At 45.2% G+C, this 24239-nt stretch overlaps 2 protein-coding genes across 2 annotated transcripts; both read right to left on the minus strand.

Moving 5' to 3' along the window:
- Positions 1–6951: 6951 nt before the first annotated feature.
- Positions 6952–9843, minus strand: LOC308299906 (coiled-coil domain-containing protein 39-like; the record flags this gene model as incomplete). Its single annotated transcript, XM_080743685.1, has 1 exon — positions 6952–9843. One exon carries the CDS (start codon positions 9841–9843, stop codon positions 6952–6954), a length of 2892 nt encoding a protein of 963 aa, XP_080599811.1.
- A 2532-nt stretch (positions 9844–12375) lies between these two features.
- On the minus strand, positions 12376–24030 carry LOC308299907 (lysozyme g-like; the record flags this gene model as incomplete). The annotated part of the gene is made up of 3 exons (XM_080743686.1): positions 12376–12563; positions 14933–15083; positions 23818–24030. 3 exons carry the CDS (start codon positions 24028–24030, stop codon positions 12376–12378), a joined length of 552 nt encoding a protein of 183 aa, XP_080599812.1.
- Positions 24031–24239: the final 209 nt, after the last annotated feature.

Here is a 24239-nt window from a genome sequence, read left to right on the forward strand (position 1 = left end):
AGAGTCGCCGAGGAAGGCTCACCAATTTCGGTGGAATTCTCGCCTGCCTGATTTGGAATTGTCGCCGACAGCTTTTACATGTCGCCGACAGTGTCGCCGACGTTTTTGGAATAGTCGCCTATTTTTATACCATTATAGACAACAAGGTATAAAGGGAGTGAGTGAGTGAGTGAGTGAGTGAGTGAGTGAGGGGTATTCAAGTGAGTGTAGCCTACTTAGTCGCCTATATTTATACCATTATAGACAACAAGGTATAAAGGAAGGGAGTGAGTGAGTGAGTGAGTGAGTGAGTGAGTGAGTGAGTGAGGGGTATTCAAGTGAGTGTAGCCTACTTAGCATTTAAAACTCTGATGCCCAGTATTCAAGTGAGTGTTCATATGTCACCCATTCACACGTTACATAAGCTTATAACTGTAGCTGTACCTGTCTTCTGTTAAACATCCTGGCCCCTCAACTGTTGCTTTAAACACATGAGCTAAATTGCGGTTATGTTGGGATAGAGGAAATCAGAGACGCAGCAGCAGCCAGCCAGTGGTGTTGCCAGATTGTCATTTGCGAGAGAAACAAACGTATTGGATCTGCAGATTTAATAGCAGCACGTCTGACTGCACAGATCGCTTCGTTGGGATTAAAACCGCTCGTAGTCCTACCACAGTGGTGCGGTGGTAGGACGTGGCTTTGGAAATAAACGTCATGACACTTTACCTTTTTCTATGCAAACTATAAAGTCTTCAATCAATCCATTTCATCCTCCATGACACAAACGATGCCACTATGTGCTGAGTCGCGGCTCGCAACGACGTGGCTTTGGAAATAAACGTCATGACACTTTACCTTTTTCTATGCAAACTATAAAGTCTTCAATCAATCCATTTCATCCTCCATGACACAAACGATGCCACTATGTGCTGAGTCGCGGCTCGCAACGACGTGGCTTTGGAAATAAACGTCATGACACTTTACCTTTTTCTATGCAAACTATAAAGTCTTCAATCAATCCATTTCATCCTCCCTGACACAAACGATGCCACTATGTGCTGAGTCGCGGCTCGCAACATGATGCATGTCAGACAGTAAAATAAAACTGTGTAGATATAGGTCTAGTTTGATATAATTAGGCCTACATTTCTGTTGATGTTTCAACCAAGGGACGAGTTTGTGATTCCCCCATATCCATATAAAACACTCATGATAGCTGATACAACAGAAGTAAATTACATTTCACAGAAGATCTTTTTAATTTGCAAAAGATTTTAAGACAAGGGGTGTTATATTATAGCAATTGATGCAACAATGATGTGTGGAACACTAATGGAGAGACATGGCACGCATTACGCGTCGTGCGTAATGCCATCCAGCCCATTTAATTGCGTTTTGCCATTGCCATATGGACAGAGAGATTTCTCTATACGGGGCCATGTAGAAGTAATCAAAGCCATCAGCTGTAGCCTGTAAATGATCAGTCAATCAATTAAAAGGGTACCCACGTCCGTTTAGTTTGGCAGGTCCTGTGCAGGGCTGCAGGCTGAGTTTCAATTGTTTTTTACCGTCATATCAGACAGCGATTTATCTCCGACACAAATTGCCTATTATAGGCCTATTGTAATAGCCTACAATAATTGGCTGGGATGTAGGCCTAATATTACAATTAGTGTGATGATGTGAACTCTAAACGTTCCCCTAATCCCTAACTCTTGACGCAAAGCTATAAGATTCATGTGATATCCTACTCTATAATGTCAGGTCTAAGTTGTGGCATTTAGTACATTATTTCTATTTGATACCAGTGACATGCAGTGACATGCATTCTGAGACTCTCTCAGAATGCACGTTTAAATATTTAGATTTAATAGGAACACTACTATATATAGGCTACAGTCATTGGTCATGGAAGTGGGGCTTTCCAATGAATGAGGTGACATTTTATTTTTTTAAATCGCTTCATAATTGACGAGCCATGTTCGAATGAAACTGGTGTCTTACTCTTACTTTGCTTCCTAAGCGCATATGGACAAAGCAGCAAAGTGGCATTTGACATCATATTGAAATGTGCACAGTCAAGTATCTGTTTCACCAAACAGAAAGATTAATAGCCCACTTTGAAATTCAAAGTAGGCCTAAATACAAAGTGCATTTTGTATGGACATTTAACAATCATAGGCCTATTAAGAAAACAATCCCAGGCCAGTATGAAATAGTATTAAATGAGAATAGGCGCAGAATTTTTTTCTTTCTTTTTTCTAAGATTCGATTAAATCAATGCATTCTGAGAGAGTCTCAGAATGCATGTCACTGCATGTCACTGGTATCAAATAGAAATAATGTACTAAATGCCACAACTTAGACCTGACATTGATATCACATGAATCTTATAGCTTTGCGTCAAGAGTTAGGGATTAGGGGAACGTTTAGAGTTCACATCATCACACTAATTGTAATATTAGGCCTACATCCCAGCCAATTATTGTAGGCTATTACAATAGGCCTATAATAGGCAATTTGTGTCGGAGATAAATCGCTGTCTGATATGACGGTAAAAAACAATTGAAACTCAGCCTGCAGCCCTGCACAGGACCTGCCAAACTAAACGGACGTGGGTACCCTTTTAATTGATTGACTGATCATTTACAGGCTACAGCTGATGGCTTTGATTACTTCTACATGGCCCCGTATAGAGAAATCTCTCTGTCCATATGGCAATGGCAAAACGCAATTAAATGGGCTGGATGGCATTACGCACGACGCGTAATGCGTGCCATGTCTCTCCATTAGTGTTCCACACATCATTGTTGCATCAATTGCTATAATATAACATTCCAATTCATAACTAAAATGTATAAGCTAGTCATATCTGTCAAATATTGTTTTAGTTCACTAATAAAAAGCTAGTATGAAAGCAACTTCGTTATATAAGGTTATGCGGACACACCCGTTGTCTTAAAATCTTTTGCAAGAAATATAGCCTAACCCCGACTGCAATAACATTCCATTATGGTCAGTATGCAGGCTGTTGTCTGTCAAATTATCTTTTATTTCAAGACAAAAGCTAGGCTATAGCTAGGCCTATAGTACAATGGGTCCAGTGTGTAGGCTATATGCCTCCTCTGTGCATCAGTTCACCGATCGACCGCTTGATTATGTAGGCCTATTATTATTTTCAGTCAAGCAAACACATCACAAGAAATTCCATAAATAAAAAAATATAATTATGAAGTAGTGAAAATATCCGACCATTTTAATTAAAAAGATCTTCTGTGAAATGTCATTTACTTCTGTTGTATCAGCTATCATGAGTGTTTTTGGGGAATCACAAATAAAATAAACTCGTCCCTTGGTTGAAACATCAACAGAAATGTAGGCCTAATTATATCAAACTATATCCACAAAGTTTTATTTTACTGTCTGACAGCATCATGTTGCGAGCCGCGACTCAGCACATAGTGGCACGTGCACACATTAGACATCAAAGGGGCTTGAGCCCCTGCCCTTTTATCCACTGGTAAAAAGTGCCCTCCGGCCGCACATTGGCACTCGCCATTACTGCTCTCCAGTCTAGACCATGAATGCGTTTTTTTTACTATGGTGAAAGAAATGCAAACGCCCTTTTCCGTGCCATATACCTGAATGCAGCTCCTGAACTTGAATGCAAGTATGTTGAAAGAATTGACCTCTTTTAGAAGTGTCAGCCCCTGCCTCTCTAACATTCTCTGCACGTCCCTGGCACACACTGACAGCTGCACGGAGTGCATGCACACTGTTTTCCTCGTGTCGTCTTGGTCGGAGGCGCGAGCATAGGCTCGGTTAAAGTAGTTTGTGTCATGGAGGATGAAATGGATTGATTGAAGACTTTATTAGAAGTTTGCATAGAAAAAGGTAAAGTTTCATGACGTTTATTTCCAAAGCCACGTACCACCGCACCACTATGGTAGGACTACGAGCGGTTTTAATCCCAACGAAGCGATCTGTGCATCCAATAAGTTGTAGTCGTTGGTCAGAGACAAAGTTGCCAGCAGCCAGCTTGTACAGTTATAAAGCTTAGACCCTATAGTTTCTCTAAATAGCACAGGTACAAAACATGTAGTAGTATACTACTGTAACGTGTGAATGGGTGACATATGGGTAGGGTAGCCTACACTCGCTCCCTTTGTTGTCTATTTTGGGCATCAGAGTTTTAAATGCTAAGTAGGCTATAATGGTTTATAAATATATACCCCACTCACTCACTCACTCACTCACTCACTCCCTTTATACCTTTGTTGTCTATAATGGTTTATAAATATAGGCGACTATTCCAAACACGTCGGCGACCATTCTCGATGAGATTTCTCACTGCCTGGATGAGTTTTCTATAACGCCAGGCGACTATTCCAAACACGTCGGCGACACTTGTCGGCGACCATTCCGGGCGACCTTCATTTCGGCGACTCTACTGGTATTCCTTTGAACGGGTAAGGGCTAGTTTTTAAACCAATCCAGTGTCTTTGATTTGTGCAGGGCTGAGCATCAGATTGTAAAGACCCATTTGTTTATTTCCCAGCATATATTCTACATATTAAATGTAAACCTTAAATTCAATTAATTATTTCAATGGACTAAAATCTTGTTTTATTTTATGGCCTTCCAAAAAATGGACAACAACAAAGGACAAGTGGCCTTGCCCCTAACATTATGAAATTCCAGGCCCGGTCCTATAGGTGTAAAACAAACTCAAAAGCAACACGCAAACACATAGCAGTAAAACCAAACCAACAGTACAAGTTCACCATTAGCTCTTCCTGCAAAGCCTCCTTCACTCTTGTGCACAATCAGAAGTCCTATCCTAACTAAAACAAATGCAGGTTTCTTTCAACACTCTAATTACTCTGGTGTGTGTGTGTGTGTGTGTGTGTGCGTGCGTGCGTGCGTGCGTGCGTGTGTGCGTGCGTGCGTATGTGTGCATGTGAGTGTGTGTGCGCGTGCGTGTGTCATTTACATAAGAATCCCCACTACACCTGGGAGAGTGTTTTCTGCTGGTGTTTCAGTCCGAGTGTATCAAACCTACTGAGCACGCCGTCTAAAAGTGGTCTAATAGTCGTATAGATTTGAACGTTTTTTAGTTGTCTAAACTTAGACTAGACGACTAATAGACGTCTAATAGTCATCTAAATATAGACGGTCTACATTTAGACGACTATTAGAAGTTTATTAGTCGTCTAGTCTAAGTTTAGACAACTAAAAAACTTTCAAATCTATACGACTATTAGACCACTTTTAGACGGCGTGCTCAGTGGGAAGGGTGCGTTCGGAAATGCACACTGGGTGTGTGCTCAGTGTAGTGAGTGCCTAAACCTAACCCTAATCCTAACCCTAACCTCAGTAAAACTATGCCTAAAACTAACCCTAACCAGAACCGGCGCGCATTTCCGAACGCACCCTTTGATACACTCGGACTGAAACACCAGAAGAAAACACTCTCCCCACTACACCCATGGGCACAAAGATCAAGTTCAACAAGCGATCCTGTCATCTGATTCATGGATTCATGAATTCATGACTCATGGTTCAAGACACAGCATGACAATTTAAAGCCCGGTCTATAATTCATCATAATGCCGGATATTCTCGGTCCACAATGTTGTAATTCAATCATTCATAATCATGAATCAGGCTTCATTCTCAGCTGAAGGGCCAACAGTGCCAACTCCCCTGGGGAAAGACAGCTCTTCATGTGATTCACCTCTATATTTAGCTCTACGAAAAACTATGACCACTAAATACAAACTAAATTCAAATATGTCTATTCCTAAAACCAACATTAAAACTACTCTTGCACTCATGAAGCTAACTGGAATCAAAAACTAAGACAAAACTAAAACTAATTCATACTAACTAGAACTGCTGAAAGAAACCAGAATCTAAAACAGCAGAAACACAACACAGGTGCAAACAAATGTTAAGTAGCTGTTATTAAAAGAGCGGTCATTGATCAAGTCATCTTTATTCATGTAGCTCATTTAAAAGCAACACAAGCTGACTGGACTCAAAGGCTTTTCCAATAGAAACATCAAACATCAACATCAAGTACGCAGACCATTGTTCATAGTCCACAACAGCAAGACTAAAATATCACAACATTTACATATGCTACATATCCCATAGCTAGTACAGCCAAGACCCAGCGCACAACAGCCCTGCCAATCGGGCTCAGCCCCATTGGCACGACAAGTTGTGTGTTGGTCTGGCGAGCGGGAGCATGGGATTCAATCCCCGCTTCCGTGCGTCACTACACATACATTAGGAAGAAACTCTAACGTGAAGGAGGTATTAAAAATAGATTAAAAAGTTAATAACATTGGCCTAAAACAATATATCCTAACCTCACAAAAACTATCTATAAAACCTATAACTTTATTAACCTCATAAAAACTATGCCTAAAAACCTATGGGATTCAATCCCCACTTCCGTGCATCACTACACATACATTAGGAAGAAATTCTAACGGCAAAACACACAGTAGCAAAACAACTAATCACAATTATTAAAACATTGAAGGAGGTATTAAAAATAGATTTAAAAAGTGAATAACACTGGCTTAAAACAATATCCTAACCTCACAAAAACTATCTATAAACCTATAACTGTATTAACCTCATGAAAACTATGCCTAAAAACCTATAACCATAAGCTCGCAAGAACTACGCCTAAAAACCTATAACCATTAGCTCGCAAGAACTATGCCTAAAAACCTATAACCATAAGCTTGCAAGAACTACGCCTAAAAGCCTATAACCATTAGCTCGCAAAAACCATGCCTAACGAACTATAACCATAATCTCGCAAAAACTATGCCTAAAACCTACAACAAACCTAACACGTAACCTCACAGAAACTAACCCTAACCTCAAAACCACACCCATTCGGAGGGCGAAACCCCCCGGGAAAAGAGGGACACTTGGTTTTTACTCCAGCTTTCAGCCCTTCCCCCTCCTCTGTGCATTTGAGCTTCTGCCGCCCTGTTGCTTGCTGCTGCTGCTGCTTCCAGTGCTGCCAGCGCTGCCAGTGCCACCACTGCTGCTGGCATCAGAAGCACTGCTGGTGCTCAGCGGCGTCACAGAGAGCCCCAGCCCCAGGTCCACGGTGGGCTTAGACGTGGGAGACAACACCAGAGACGTCGGGGGAGTGCTTCCCGGAAGCCTGGACGCCGGCCTCGTAGAGGCCGCGCTGCTGCTGCTGCTGCGCCGGGTCTGGCTCAGTCTGGCGCCCGGGGGCACCAACGTTGTCATCAGAGACGGAAGCCACGTCTCCAACGGCGGCCTGAGCTCGGGGTTGTCCTCAGCGACGCCCCGCAGCAACTCGTTGACCCTCCGGCCGAAGTCCCGCAGCTCGCTCAGGCTGATGTCGCGCTCGGCGAACGTCATCTCTCGGGTGCGGCAGGAAGCGCGCACCTCCTTGGTCGCCAGGGAGCACTGCTTGGTCACGCGGACAAGCTTCTCGTCCAGGGACAGCAGTTCCTTCTTCAGGTAGGCGACGTTCAACTCCATCTGCAGTATGTGCTCCTTCTGCGCGTGCACGTCCTTCTCCAGAACGCTGTCCAGGTTGTTGTTCATCTCCTCGATGGCGGCCTCCAGACGTCGGATCTCCGCCCTCTTGTGCTTGACCCTCTCCTCGGCCGCCCTCTGCTGGTCCTCCAGCTTCAGCTTGTTCTGGTACTCGGCGCTCGACTCCTCTGTCACCTTGGTGAAGGCCTTGCGGTACGTCTCGTTGTGGCTGAAGGCCAGCTGCACGTAGTTCTCGAACGCAGCGTTCTCGATCTCCTTCGTGCGGACCTCTTTCCACAGAACGTCCAGCTTCTGCTTGAGCTCCTCCTTGGCCTGCTCCGCCTTGGAGAAGAAGTAGGCCTTGGACTCCTCTCCATCCGGGGCGGGCATCGGGCAGATCAGGATCTCGTAGCGCTTGCGCATGATCTCGATCTTGGGTGTGGTCTCGTGCAGCTTCATGTTGGCCCCCTGCCTCTCCTGGTCGCCGATCTTCATCTGCTTGCCGAGCGCGTGCCGGTTTGTGACGATCTCCTTCTCGGCCTGTCGGACGGCCGCCGCCATGTGCTGCCTCCTCTTCTCCTGCGACAGGATCTCCTCCTTGTGGTTGTACAGCAGGTCTCTCTGACGCCGGATCTGCAGCCTCAGGATCTTGTCCTCCACCATGGTGTCCTGTTTCTTGCGCTTCAGGACCTGCAGCGCCTTGCCTTGCCGCTGGTTGGACAGCTGGACCTCCGACACCTTGCCGTTCACCTCCACCGTCTGGATGACGATCCACTCCACGATTCTCCTCACTCGGATCATGTCGGCCACCAGCTGCCGGAGCTCGTCCTTCAGCAGCGTGTCCGTCTTCGTTCTCTCGTCGAGGGCGATCTTCAGCTCGCTGATCTTGGCCTCCATCATGTCCGCGTCCTCCGTGCTCACGTCTGCCTTCATCCTGGACATCTTCAGCTCCAGCAGTTCGATCTCGTAGCTCTGCTTGTAGATGGCGACCTCCTGTGCGTAGTAGGTCTGGTCCAGTTTGCCCAGGTCCGTCTCCAGGCTCTTGAATGCCGCACGGCCCCCGATCAGCTGGGCATTCAGGTCTCTCTCCTTGATCTTCAGGGCCGCCAGGACCTGTCTCTCGCGGAACATGAGGTCCTTCTGCTCTTGCAGCACCACCTCCAACTCCTTCATGACCTCCTCTTCATCTCGGAGGATGTCCTCCAGCTGCTGAGCCCTCTCCTCCGTGGTGGCGGTCGTGTGCGCCGCCGCATTCAGCTTGTCCATCAGCGCGGCGCTGTTGCGCTTGGCCTCCGCCAGCTTGTTGGTCTTGACCTTGATGACTTGATTCTGATTGGCTATCTTCTGCCTCACTGTCTCTATGTCCAGGTTGGTTCTGTACAGCGTGCTCTTGAGACACTTCCGCTCGTTGTCCAGGTCGATTCTGGCCTTCTCCAGCGCCTTGTATTCCAGTTTCCGTCTGTCCGCCTCGTTGTTGGTCGTCAGAATCTGCTGAGTGAGTTCGCGGCTGTTCTGCATCGTGTTCTCCAGGAAGACGTCCTTGTCCTTGCGTGTGCCGCTCCTCACCCTGATCTTCTGGTTGAGCTGGGCCAGCGTCAGCGCGCACTGCTGCATCTCGGCGTCCCGGTGCCTCATCTGCGTAACCGTGTTCTCCCACTGGAGCAGCAGCTCATGCCGCTCCGTGTGGGACTGGCGGAAGGCGTCCGCCATGTTGTTCAGGTGCAGCTGCGCCGCTATGGTCTCGGTCACCTCCCTGTCCAGCACAGCGTGCTTCCTGAGGGCCTCCAGCGCCTTCTTCTCGATGGCTGCCTGCAGTATCTGGATGCGGCTCTCGTCCTGCTGCGCGTACTTGAGGATGCTCATGGTGTCCTGGTACTTGCGGTCGGCCTCGTCCAGCCAGGCCCCCAGCCGGTGCTGGTCCCAGTTCAGCTGGTTGGCCAGCTCCTCCAGCCTCTGGCCCACCTTCAGGACCTCGCTCTCCTGCACGTTCCTGTGGTCGCTCAGACCGCCCAGCTCCTTGTACAGCTGCGCTATCTCCTGCCGCAGGTGGCCGGTCTCCCTCTCGGCAAGGGCCCTGAAGTGGATATCCAGCTCGGGCTCTCGCTCGCGGGCCTTGCAGAGAGCGTGGGTGTGCGACAGCGCCTGGCTGCAGCGCTTCAGCTGCTCGTCCATGGCGCCCAGGATGTCCACGTTCTCCTGGAGTTTGTACTTCCAGACGATGCTCTCCTTCTCCTTCCCCTGGATCTCCGCCTCCAAGGCTTTGTTTTCGGCGTTTGCGATGGGGAGGGCGAAGCTGTCGTCCCAGCCCACCTCCGTCAAAAGCATGTTACTAAGCCACATTTTGGCAGAGTTAAATGTTTATTACAAGCACCTACCTGTGGGTCTGTCTATTGAAACTACAACCCCTTGTAGTACAAGGGGTACTACAAATATAGTACAAGTTGTACTATAAGGTATTTTAGTCTTAATAAATATATAATTTCAACATAAAATTACTTAAATAGTCGACCTAGCTCTGATCTGACATCACAAACGATAACACCAATTTGCGCAGGCGTAAAGCATGCCTGTTCTCTGGCCTGCACTGTGGGGAAATGGTGTTAAAGGGGTGGTTATTTCATTTTAAAGAACTTCTGGGGTCATTTTAACATCTTCTCAGGTTTTTTTTAACCCAGAGACCCCAGTTTTAAACTAGAAATGCACTCTGTCGTGGTGCCAACTTGCATCTTGCGGTCCCTGATTGCGCTACGGGCTTAAACAAAGAAGGACACCAACGGGGCGCATGCTCTGCTGGTGCAAGTAATTAGCTTAATAATTCAATAATTAGATATTCAATTCAATTCAATTCTATTCAATTCAATCTTTATTAACAGACTCAGGTCCATAGACAGGGTAAGGAATATACATGAAAGAAACACGACAGACAATAAAAATCACTATGAAAAGGTAAAACAGAGGGGCACAGTGGCACAGTTGGTAGTGCCGTAACCTCGCACCATGAGGCGGATTACTGCAAAACACATTTTTGGACACTGCTCCTACAGATTTTGCCCTAAAATCACGCAAAGCGGTACACAGCATCTCTAAAGTCATGTCATCAACATGGATCTGTCCCATATTCCCTCCTGATTGGCTATGATTGCTTTCTAAAGTTTGTGTATGCAACCTGACGGTCACTTATCTCCCGATTAGGGAGTCTTACTGGTTATCATTACAATTTCTATGTTATTATGAATTGCAATGTATTGTAACCTAGTTTTGATATAATTTTACGATGTAGGCAGGGATAGAATACATTTAATTGTGTTCTGTGTAAACCATCAGCGATCTCCATATATGGGCATAAAATGTATTCTGTTAGTGTGGTTACCCTGACATCACAGTGATGTCAGAGCATGATGTCAGAGCATAACAGTCAATCAACAGTATAAGATCAAACCAAGTGTTACAAACGGAAAAGATGTGACGGTTCTCATACTAAACTGTGATCTATAGTAAGGTTTCTTTCTTTTTTCTTTTTTATATATAATTGCCAGACCCATGAAATGGGTAGGCCTACATAAGCAAATGTCGGTCTGTCCAGTTTTTCTCCATAGATGGTCATGATGATGACATGATGATGACATGAGGGAGGGATAGACCGACAGACAAAGCCTTCATGTCATCACAATGACATGAGGGAGGGACAGACCGACAGACAAAGCAAAAGGCTTTGTCTACAGGCCGATCTGTCCCTCCCTCTTTTCTCCATATTTGGTCACAATGATGTCACAAATGATGATGACATGAGGGAGGGACAGACAGCCTATAAAGGGACAGACAACCTATAAATGTACCATTAAATTTATAGGCCCAGAGGGTTGGCAGAACCGGGGTCTGGCACAACCAGGTTGACCTGGTCTAGTTTTTATCCCGCCTGGCCAGGGGGAGGCATTATTGAGACCAGAATTACTGCATGTTTTGTGAGGGTATCAACCCTAGGAGACACGGGGAGAACATGCAAACTCCACACAGAAAGGCCCTATCGCCGACCCCACCTAGGGTGTGGGCGCTGATGACGCAGAGGGAGAAACACGCCCCCAGCGCCCCCATGAAGAGGCTGCTGCTAATGGTGTCTTGTGAGAATATGTGTTTGGTCACCTGACACCAATGTCCAACTTCCACCAACTGAAGAGAATTGATGGAATTCAGAGAGTGGAGGGTATGTTCCAGTCAGGTGTCTTGCCCTCCCTGCTCCAAAGGCAGTAATTGAGCTCATCAAATGTGGCTGCAAAACAGGTTGAAACTTGCAAGGGACAGTGCAGCTGCTCAAACAATCTATTGCACTCCTCTCTGCAAGTGCTATGGCACTGGACTGGATAATCTGCCAACAGTATAAGGGTGGACATAGATAACAGTGATGATGAATAGATCCTGTATTTGACAAGACCAGAAGTAAATGCTACCCCATCCTCCTCACTTGAACTGTTCCTATCTAAACAATTGAATAGCCTCAGAATATACTGTGAAGTTGTTTATATAGTACTGTAAAGTACTCCCCCCAGGACATTTGATAGTTTGGTCCCTACAGAAGCCAAAACGGTAAAGAAATAAACTTTAGCAAAATAATCATATGGGAATGCATAGGTGAATAGGGCCAAAACTGAAGTGACCCCCATGGAAAGTATAGATAGTTTGGTCCCTATAGAAGCCAAAACAGAAACAACATCAATTTTAGCAAAAATAAATCCTTTGGGAATAAATACATAACTGAACAGGGCCAAAACTGAAGTGCGGAGAGGTCTTGAGGGGTTGAAAGCTTTTCAGATGGTTTGGTCCCTATAGAAGCCAAAACAACAAAAGAAAAGCAAAACAATCCTATGGGTAATCCGAACATGAAGCGATAATTTCAGCACTCTCTCTATCTCTGACACGACGCCAATGTTTCTTGTACCACTGAGCTCTGGCCACCACGTCGTTGGAGTAGTCCTGGCCTGTGGTGTTGTCATCCACTCCGCTGTAGGAGTGGACGTTTCCATCTCCCTGGTTGTAGGCTGCCAGCCCTCCTATAAAAACACACATCACAATCATCCACAGTGTCATCTGAGTACAGTTGTACCAGTAAGACGCCTAAGGGCGAGGTCGCGCCATATATATGTCTTGGCCATCTATCATGTCCATATATGGATTCTGTTAGTGTGGTTTACCTAATAGGACATCATCTGGGAATGCCCATATATGGACTTTTTATTTTATTTGATCCTTAATAATATCAGACCATTTACCCATATACGAGGATCCCTGATACCCATATATGGAGATCCATGTATATGGAGATATCAGCATAATTTGGTTCGACTGACATCTATAGTCTATAGGTTAGACTAGTGTACAGTAACGGCAGGGGAAGCAGCTAAGAACATATTAAATATAGGCAAAAATCAGAGCTCAGTGTGCAAAAGTTATTGTCTGTCAAACCAACCGTGTGCTGTGAGACAAAGTATGCTTACTCAGTTTCTCGTTATGTGAAAGTCCTATGACGTCTGACATCATACATACAATCCCTTTTATGCCTATATATGGAGATTCCTAACTGTAGAACCAGCAACACTGGTTAGACTGACATGTATATATATTGACATTCACAGATATGGGCTTAATATAGATGACATCATGGATCTCCATATATGGGCATAAAGGGATTCTGTTAGTGTGGTTCCCCTGACATCACAGTGATGTCAGAGCATGATGTCAGAGCATAACAGTCAATCAATAGTATAAGATCAAACCAAGTGTTACAGACAGACAAGATGTGACATTTCTCATATTAAACTGTAATAGTAAGACACCTGAGGGTGACTTGCGACCTCAGGGGGACTAAAGGGCGAGGTCGCCCTAAAGGGCGAGGTCAGGCCAATTCTTGGCCATCTGGCCAACCACAGCGTTTCTCTGACGATTCTAGCCGAATTGTCATGTGAAGCTTGACCAATCCTCAAAGTATGGTCTCATTGGACATTTTTAATCATCCAATCATCAGACCGGGACGGACGTTACACATATATTCTGGATGTACGGGACAGATAAAACCTGTTCATTCTGGACTGGAATGACCATATTTGGACATGAACGGGACAGACATGTACGGGACAGATAAAACCTGTTCATTCTGGACTGGAATGACCATATATGGACATGAACGGGACACACAAAGCCACTCCTTGGAAGCGGCTTTCACCGCTTCAAAACACCCCTTTTCCCATGCTGATATCTGCACTTAGGTGCCGGCTACACGGAGCTAGATATTTCTGAAGCTAGAAATTTGCTAGAAATGTTTTTGTGCGGTTGAAGCTTGCAGCAACACGAAGCTGGATATTTTGGCTGCGAAGCTGGATATTTTGGCCGCGAAGCTGGATATTTTTTTAAACCGGATAAATAAGTGGAGACATTGAAAAATATCCGATTCACTGGATCCGGGTAGACATGGAACCCGGATATCTCTGAAGACTTTACTGTGTGTGTGTGCTTGTCCCCCTAGTTGAGGTCTTGGGACTCAGATTATTTTGGACCTGATATCTTTGTCGTGTGGACCTAGATATTTTTCTATGTGGATATCTGAAAAAACAGGATATATGAAATATCCAGCTCTGTCTGTCCTAGGCCTAATGTCGGGAAAGTTACACGACTCACCCGCCCAGGTGATGCAATAATACTAATTGCCGTAATCGTAACTCACTGTCTGGCCATAAAAAGGTGTAGGATATTAAACATTTAAAAACTAACCCTTGATAGCAAGAGTAAGTCCTTAGCTTCATTTTGATGCCATGTGTCATTTGTTGGCTACAGCCATGTGGCAGCTAGCATTAAAATTATGTCAGTGTTTCTGGGGCAGGTTGTTCCATGTTATGTAGATGGGGGTTTACATGATATTTTTTAAACGAATACAAATGGCCTTGGGTGTTAGATGTGGCGTTTGTGGTGATTTTAGAATGTATTTTGTCTCTCTAACTAATTTTTTTTTTAACCCGATCGGTCGACATTTTCTAAAAAGGTTTTAATGTGTCAGATTGCAGTACAACTCCCAACCGATGGGGTCGCGTAGTGAGAAAGATCTGAGAAAAATGGCTGCTGATCTGATAAAAAAAGCTTCTTATTAAACAATATGGAAGATACGGGTAATTCTGCTTGAGCGTAACATAATGTGACATCCGTGAGCCTTCAATAAGCACTTTATTTTTGAAATCTGAACATTTGTGTAGACGTACGTAGCAAATTGGCTAAACTGCTCCACACCAGGTTGAGGTCGTTCCATGACGGTCGTGAGATACGACCGTCGTTAGCAAGAGGAGGTCCCCGGACCACTGGTTGAGAACCACTGCATTATACTGGAACAGAAAGTGAACAGTCTTCATGAAAACCTAGATATTATAAAGGATACCTTTGAGCTGCTCTTCCTTGCTCCACCTGTCGAATTTCTCCTGGATCTTTTCAATGAAGTCGATCAGGATGTCAGTGCCTTGCTCAAGGTGCGTCTCGCTGTCCCATGCACCTCTCTTTGTGTGGTTGCCCCCTTGTGGATTGACGTCAACCTACAGAAAGACACTCACATCACTCAGTGGTGGAAAAAAAGTACTACTTAAAGGAGTAGTTCACCCCCCAAAATTACTTTGTTTCTATTGATTACTCACGGGTCACGGCTGAAGTGGCTGATGTTTTGTCATAATAATAATCAATCAATCAAGTAAATAGTAACTAATGTTTTGATTATGTGGATTATCGGAAATTGGAAATACTCTGCCAATACATTTCACTGGGAAGAAAATAGAATGTGCATATATATATATGGGGACGGAGACACAAGCTCAGAATCAAAATCAATGAGGGTTACATTTACTTGACTCTTGATCCTAATTTACCCCCATTGATTCTGACCCAAATGCATTTGGGTCCCACCCAGGGCCTTATTTGTGTCCCCTTCCAGAATCAATGGGGTTAAATTTACCATAATCAAATCTCCATGGATCAAGTCTCCATGGCGTGACTTTAACCCATTTAGAACGGGTACACATTATTGTGTATCATTATTTTATGCTTTAACTATTGAAAAATAGCAGATATACAAGCTCACAGCGCGGCACCGAGTGCCACGCTGCGAGCTTGTAGATCTATTTTTGAAAAATCGTGAAAATCAGAATTTTGACCCGATTCTATAAGTGTCTTTTGAATCCTTCTAAGATCTTTTGAAAAAAACATGTTTCTACGTCAGCAATCTGGCCAGCCATCGTCAAAGAAAAGGTCCTTTTCACTTAAATGGAGCTCAGTTAGTCTGTTCTTGAGAGACTACTATGTCAGTGGTTCTCAAACTTTTTCATGTGAAGGACGTACCCCTAAAATGATATGTATTTGGCCACGGACACCCATCTCAAAATATTTAGTTCCAGGGACCACCCAGAAGCAAAATTTGAGTTACAAGCGTTTGCTTTGAAAATACATATAGTCAAAGATTTGCACACATTTTCACAACTTTTTCAAAAATAGCAAATCTGTGAGCTTGTATATCTGCTATTTTTCACTGGTTAAAGCATTCAACAATTCTAGGCCTAAATAGAAAAAAAGTCTTTTTGGGGTGAACTACTCCTTTAAGTAAAAGTACTTACCGGTAGTTACTTTACACCACTACTACTAGTGGTGTCTCCATAGCCCGGAGGCTCATTATTATTATTATTATTACCCCTATCGTTAAATCGGTCCACGAAGCCGAGGTCCTAGGGCTGGTGTACACGACAAATTTCCAAACCCCGCTGTGTGTTCCCTGGGGGCGTGAAAAATAAGGGGGTGGGCTCTACATGTCCTCTGGGACCCCATCTACGTATGGACACCACTTGTTCGCCCATCCGTCTTACGGATGCTTTTTTATTCCATTTTATTTGTTTTAGGGTCCTATCTTGCAGTTCAAGCCTATTTCCACAGGGTGGCAGGCTACTTTCCCAACCTACTGGAGGTGAACATGCAGGGGCGTCAATTGGGTATGGCAAGCTATGGCAGCTGCCATACCTTGGCTACAGGGGGGAAATAATTAAATGTACTTTTCATCGTGCCTGTTGCTAAGGTATGGCAACATGATTGGTGTCTTGCAAGACACCAGTCATGTTGCCATACCTTAGCCTTTCCTGAACTGACGCCGCTGTGAACATGTGTACACAGCCAGCATATTACTCAATGCCAAACTTTGCACACACACTCCTTGCCTGCCAATCCACAACCTCCACCCCTCCAGGGACCCCCAGGGCTTATCTCCCGATTAGGACACTTTCCAGCATAGTGACATGCAGAACAAACTGTCCATATAGTATGGTTTACATAAAAGTCAGTTGTCTTTCACACACACACACACACACACACACACACACACACACACACACACACACATATATATATATATACACATATATATATATATATATATATATATATATATATATATATATATATATATATATATATATATATTTCATTTATTTATTTCATAAATATTTTTCATCACAATTGGGTTTGTGGGGAGCCATCCCTGCTTCAAGCTGTCACAGCACGGCACCAACACTTCAAACTAGTTAAAAAACCCAATACAGCAGATCTACAAGCACCTCACAGATCTACAAGCACCTCGCACATGCCAGGGACAGAGTAGGTTGGCCTGCATAAGCCTTGCTGTCAACACACTATACTACACCACTCAGGCCACCAAGCCAGGTGTGGTCAATTAGTGCCTTCTTTTGATCAGTGGCTTCTGCTTGATGAGTGGCACCAGTCTGTCTTTGTTCCCTGGTCAGTCAAGTTCACTGGGAGAGAATGTTTCAGATCAGTGCAAGTGTATTTGTTTTCCATTTGGACTTACTGTGTTTTGTTGGTACAGTATGCGTGCGTCTAACTAATATTTCTGATAATTCCAATTTGTTTGTTGTTTAATTAGCCGGATTGTGAATGCCCTGCATTTTTCTTTCATCTTTAGAACCACACGTGTGTAACAAAACAGAGTGGTGATCATTTGGTGTGGGTGAAGAGAAGAAAAACATTTCATTAAAGGAGTAGTTCACCCCCAAAGTGACTTTTTTTCTATTGAACTCAAGTCTCCATGGCGTGAGTAATACATTGAAAAAATAAGTCATTTTGGGGGTGAACTACTCCTTGAATGTCAGTTTTGTGGTGTTTTGACTGGACACCCTGAACATATTGCCAGATAGATAGACAGACAGACAGACAGACAGACAGACAGACAGACAGACAGAGAATTGTAGGCCTTGCATTTATTTGACTTGGTTCCAACAGATGGCGAAAATAGCTAATCTTCAAGCTCACAATGCCTCACTGTTTGGACAAAGAGTTGAGGCGTTACATTTTGTAAAACACGGCCTTGTGAAAATAGCAGATCTACATGCTCACAACACCTCACAACGCAGGGCGGCGTGAGCATGTAGATCTGATATTTTCACAATTTCTGCCCCTAATATTTAATTTATCATTTTAAAAGTATTAAAAAGTCCTTAAATTGTCTCTTTAGAAATGTGCAGATAGCCTCTGTATACTGTTGAGTGGAAAAACAATGTTTCACAGTAAGCTAAACATTTGGGACCACCCAAGATCATTTGGAGACCCCTCTAGGGGTCCCATAGTTGAACCACTGACTTATAAGGGGAGTATGGAGACCCCTCTAGGGGTCCCATAGTTGAACCACTGACTTATAAGGGGAGTATATGAGGCTGGATCCGTCTGGAACACTGCACTAGGCTCTCGCCAGCTCTGTAGCTCTCCACACTTGAACAGTTGTGTCCTTAAATTCAATTATAATAATTAACCCCTGTATATACGGGCAATAGTTTTACATGACTTTGTGTACACAGCCAATAGTTTTACATGAACATGTCTAGGCTTTAGTACTGTACTGCCTCGTATAGCCCAACAGAGCCCAGCACAGAACAGCACAGCCCACCAGAGCCCAATACAGCCCCCCAGAGCCCAACAGAGTCCAGCAAACCTAAGTCCAGCCCAGCCGAGTAGGAGTATAGACCGGGGAAAGGGGGTAGTTAGATGACTCCACCAGGCCATTACTGTCCAGATCTGGCTTGAATAGGCCAGACTAGGGTAGACAGGACTGCACCAGACAACACCAGGCTGCTCCAGCCTGGTGGGACACTCAGAGACTTTGTAAACGCCAGTGTACATTTCCCATAGATTCTATGGGACTTGAACACTTGCTCCTGCCCTTCGTGTACACAATCTGTGCCGTGTCCCCTCAGAGGGACATTGTGGGCCCCCCGACCTCACTTTGAGAACCGGCCATGGACCACTTGATAAGCCCACAGTGTCCCTCTGAGGGTCCCCCGACCTCACTTTGAGAACCGACCATGGACCACTTGATAAGCCCACAGTGTCCCTCTGAGGGTTCATGTAAAACTACTGGTGACTTTGTACACGCCTGTGTACATTTCCCATAGATTCTATGGGACTTGAACACTTGCTCCTGCCCTTTGTGTACACGGTCTGTGCCGTGTCCCCTCAGAGGGACACTGTGGGCCCCCGACCTCACTTTGAGAACCGACCATGGACCACTTGATAAGCCCACAGTGTCCCTCTGAGGGTCCCCCGACCTCACTTTGAGGACCGACCATGGACCACTTGATAAGCCCACAGTGTCCCTCTGAGGGTCCCCGACCTCACTTTGAGAACCGACCATGGACCACTTGATAAGCCCACAGTGTCCCTCTGAGGGTTCATGTAAAACTACTGGTGACTTTGTACATGCCTGTGTACATTTCCCATAGATTCTATGGGACTTGAACACTTGCTCCTGCCCTTCGTGTACACGGTCTGTGCCGTGTCCCCTCAGAGGGACACTGTGGGCCCCCCGACCTCACTTTGAGAACCGGCCATGGACCACTTGATAAGCCCACAGTGTCCCTCTGAGGGTTCATGTAAAACTTAAAACTAATGCCCGTGTACACAGTGGTTAATCGCATGTGCAAGGATCTACAGAGCTGGCTGGAGCAGCCTGGTGGAGTCTGGTGCAGTCCTGTCTACCCTGGTCTGGCCTATTCAAGCCAGATCTGGACAGTAATGGCCTGGTGGAGTCATCTAACTACCCCCTTTCCCCGGTCTATACTCCTACTCGGCAGGACTGGGCTGGACTTAGGTTTGCTGGACTCTGTTGGGCTCTGGGGGGCTGTATTGGGCTCTGGTGGGCTGTGCTGTATGGGCTCTGTTGGGCTATACGAGGCAGTACAGTACTAAAGCCTAGACATGTTCATGTAAAACTATTGGCCGTGTACACAAAGTCATGTAAAACTATTGCCTGTGTACACAGTGGCTTTTTCCTTGACCTTTCGAGTTAGGAGTGTCGTAGAGACACGAGACCGGGTTTGTTGGATTCAGCGTCAAAAAGTAAGTCAGAATAAGTGTCTTTTATCCGAAAGAATGTGTAATCGTGTTGGTGGCGTGCAAATTTCGTGTCTTTTTCGCAATCATAAAGGGTTCAAAGTGTCGGAGAGACACGAAACCCATTCCATCGGATCAGGCATCCTTCAAATATGAAAAGTGTTTCCTGCGTAAAACAAACAGATTTTTTTAGATTTTTTTATTGATTTTAAGGACAAAAATCCGGGTTTCGGTGTCTTTTTCGCAATCGTAAAGGGTCATGAGAACCTAAGTCCAGCCCAGCCGAGTAGGAGTATAGACCGGAGAAAGGGGGTAGTTAGATGACTCCACCAGGCCATTACTGTCCAGATCTGGCTTGAATAGGCCAGACTAGGGTAGACAGGACTGCACCAGACAACACCAGGCTGCTCCAGCCTGGTGGGACACTCAGAGACTTTGTAAACGCCTGTGTACATTTCCCATAGATTCTATGGGACTTGAACACTTGCTCCTGCCCTTCGTGTACACAATCTGTGCCGTGTCCCCTCAGAGGGACATTGTGGGCCCCCCGACCTCACTTTGAGAACCGGCCATGGACCAGATCGGGCATGCTTCAAATATGAAACGTGTGTCCTGCCTGAAACAAAACATATTTTTTTGATTTTTTTATTCATTTTAAGGACAAAGGGCCTGTTTTGACGCCTAAAACGACCCTTTTCCTTGACCTTTCGAGTTAGGAGTGCCGTGTACACAGGATCTACAGAGCTGGCTGGAGCATGGAGCAGCCTGGTGGAGTCTGGTGCAGTCATCTAACTACCCCCCTTCCCTGGTCTATACTCCTATTGGGCAGGACTGGGCTGGACTTAGGTTTGCTGGAGTCTATTGGGCTCTGGTAGGCTGTATTGGGCTCTGGTGGGCCGTGTTGTGCTGTGATGGGCTCTGTTGGGCTACACGAGACAGTACAGTACTAAAGCCTGAACATGTTCATGTAAAACTATTGGCTGTGTACACAAAGTCATGTGAAACTATTGCCCGTATATACAGGGGTTAATTATTATAATTGAATTTAAGGACACAACTGTTCAAGTGTGGAGAGCTACAGAGCTGGCGAGAGCCTAGTGCAGTGTTCCAGACGGATCCAGCCTCATATACTCCCCTTATAAGTCAGTGGTTCAACTATGGGACCCCTAGAGGGGTCTCCATACTCCCCTTATAAGTCAGTGGTTCAACTATGGGACCCCTAGAGGGGTCTCCAAATGATCTTGGGTGGTCCCAAATGTTTAGCTTAATGTGAAACATTGTTTTTCCACTCAACAGTATACAGAGGCTATCTGCACATTTCTAAAGAGACAATTTAAGGACTTTTTAATACTTTTAAAATGATAAATTAAATATTAGGGGCAGAAATTGTGAAAATATCAGATCTACATGCTCACGCCGCCCTGCGTTGTGAGGTGTTGTGAGCATGTAGATCTGCTATTTTCACAAGGCCGTGTTTTACAAAATGTAACGCCTCAACTCTTTGTCCAAACAGTGAGGCATTGTGAGCTTGAAGATTAGCTATTTTCGCCATCTGTTGGAACCAAGTCAAATAAATGCAAGGCCTACAATTCTCTGTCTGTCTGTCTGTCTGTCTGTCTGTCTGTCTATCTGGCAATATCCTCAGGGTGTCCAGTCAAAACACCACAAAACTGACATTCAAGGAGTAGTTCACCCCCAAAATGACTTATTTTTTCAATGTATTACTCACGCCATGGAGACTTGAGTTCAATAGAAAAAAAGTCACTTTGGGGGTGAACTACTCCTTTAATGAAATGTTTTTCTTCTCTTCACCCACACCAAATGATCACCACTCTGTTTTGTTACACACGTGTGGTTCTAAAGATGAAAGAAAAATGCAGGGCATTCACAATCCGGCTAATTAAACAACAAACAAATTGGAATTATCAGAAATATTAGTTAGTCGCACGCATACTGTACCAACAAAACACAGTAAGTCCAAATGGAAAACAAATACACTTGCACTGATCTGAAACATTCTCTCCCAGTGAACTTGACTGACCAGGGAACAAAGACAGACTGGTGCCACTCATCAAGCAGAAGCCACTGATCAAAAGAAGGCACTAATTGACCACACCTGGCTTGGTGGCCTGAGTGGTGTAGTATAGTGTGTTGACAGCAAGGCTTATACAGGCCAACCTACTCTGTCCCTGGCATGTGCGAGGTGCTTGTAGATCTGTGAGGTGCTTGTAGATCTGCTGTATTGGGTTTTTTAACTAGTTTGAAGTGTTGGTGCCATGCTGTGACAGCTTGAAGCAGGGATGGCTCCCCACAAACCCAATTGTGATGAAAAATATTTATGAAATAAATAAATGAAATATATATATATATATATATATATATATATATATATATATATGTATATATATATATATATATATATATATATATATATATGTATATATATATATATGTGTGTGTGTGTGTGTGTGTGTGTGTGTGTGTGTGTGTGTGTGTGTGTGTGTGTGTGTGTGTGTGAAAGACAACTGACTTTTATGTAAACCATACTATATGGACAGTTTGTTCTGCATGTCACTATGCTGGAAAGTGTCCTAATCGGGAGATAAGCCCTGGGGGTCCCTGGAGGGGTGGAGGTTGTGGATTGGCAGGCAAGGAGTGTGTGTGCAAAGTTTGGCATTGAGTAATATGCTGGCTGTGTACACATGTTCACAGCTGCGTCAGTTCAGGAAAGGCTAAGGTATGGCAACATGACTGGTGTCTTGCAAGACACCAATCATGTTGCCATACCTTAGCAACAGGCACGATGAAAAGTACATTTAATTATTTCCCCCCTGTAGCCAAGGTACGGATAAGCCCACAGTGTCCCTCTGAGGGTCCCCCGACCTCACTTTGAGAACCACCACGGACCACTTGATAAGCCCACAGTGTCCCTCTGAGGGTCCCCCGACCTCACTTTGAGAACCGACCACGGACCACTTGATAAGCCCACAGTGTCCCTCTGAGGGTCCCCCAACCTCACTTTGAGAACCGACCATGGACCACTTGATAAGCCCACAGTGTCCCTCTGAGGGTCCCCCGACCTCACTTTGAGAACCACCACGGACCACTTGATAAGCCCACAGTGTCCCTCTGAGGGTCCCCCGACCTCACTTTGAGAACCGACCATGGACCACTTGATAAACCCACAGTGTCCCTCTGAGGGTCCCCCAACCTCACTTTGAGAACCACCACGGACCACTTGATAAGCCCACAGTGTCCCTCTGAGGGTCCCCCGACCTCACTTTGAGAACCGACCACGGACCACTTGATAAGCCCACAGTGTCCCTCTGAGGGTCCCCTGACCTCACTTTGAGAACCGACCACGGACCACTTGATAAGCTCACAGTGTCCCTCTGAGGGTCCCCCGACCTCACTTTGAGAACCGACCACGGACCACTTGATAAGCCCACAGTGTCCCTCTGAGGGTCCCCCGACCTCACTTTGAGAACCGACCATGGACCACTTGATAAGCCCACAGTGTCCCTCTGAGGGTCCCCCGACCTCACTTTGAGAACCACCACGGACCACTTGTTAAGCCCACAGTGTCCCTCTGAGGGTTCATGTAAAACTACTGGTCGTGGACACCACCTAGGGCCTGTGTACATATGGCTCTCTGCTGCCCCCCATTAAGAAACTATAGACGGCACAGACCGTGTACACGAAGGGCAGGAGCAAGTGGTCAAGTCCCATAGAATCTATGGGAAATGTACAAAGTCGTGTACAAAGTCACCGGTTGGTCCACGAGCCATAGTTTTTTCCATTGTAGCTCCCTACAGTGTACACGAATATGATTATTACCCATAATATTATTATTATTACCCTTATTATTATTATTTGTATTTGTATTTTGCCTACCTGCATCAGTCCAAAGCCATTATATAATCCTTCGGTTCCTCTGGATGGATCCCAGTCTCCCCAGCCAAACGTCTCTCTATCCCCCTCTCTCCCTTTCCCCCTCTTGAGAGCTTTCCCAGCTCTGGACTCTCTGGAGATGATGCCAGCGATGATGGCTGGATCGATGTCCTTCCGTTTCCCCACTCTTTCTATCATGGTCTGGTATTTGTTCATGGCTTCCAGATCATTTTCAGCCATTTTATGTGATGCACGAACACCTTTGAGAGGGATGGACACGCACGTTTACTGTAATACAGTAGTAGTCCTTCAAGGAGTGTTTCATCTGTTTTATAGTTTATCCATATATGACTGGTCCTGACAGTAATGCAATGTTTCTATTTGAGAAGTTATAGTTTTTCAAAAACATCAAACGTTCAAAACAC

Source organism: Nannobrachium achirus (genome assembly GCF_963921795.1).
Source record: "Nannobrachium achirus genome assembly, chromosome: 15".
NCBI lineage: Eukaryota > Metazoa > Chordata > Actinopteri > Myctophiformes > Myctophidae > Nannobrachium > Nannobrachium achirus.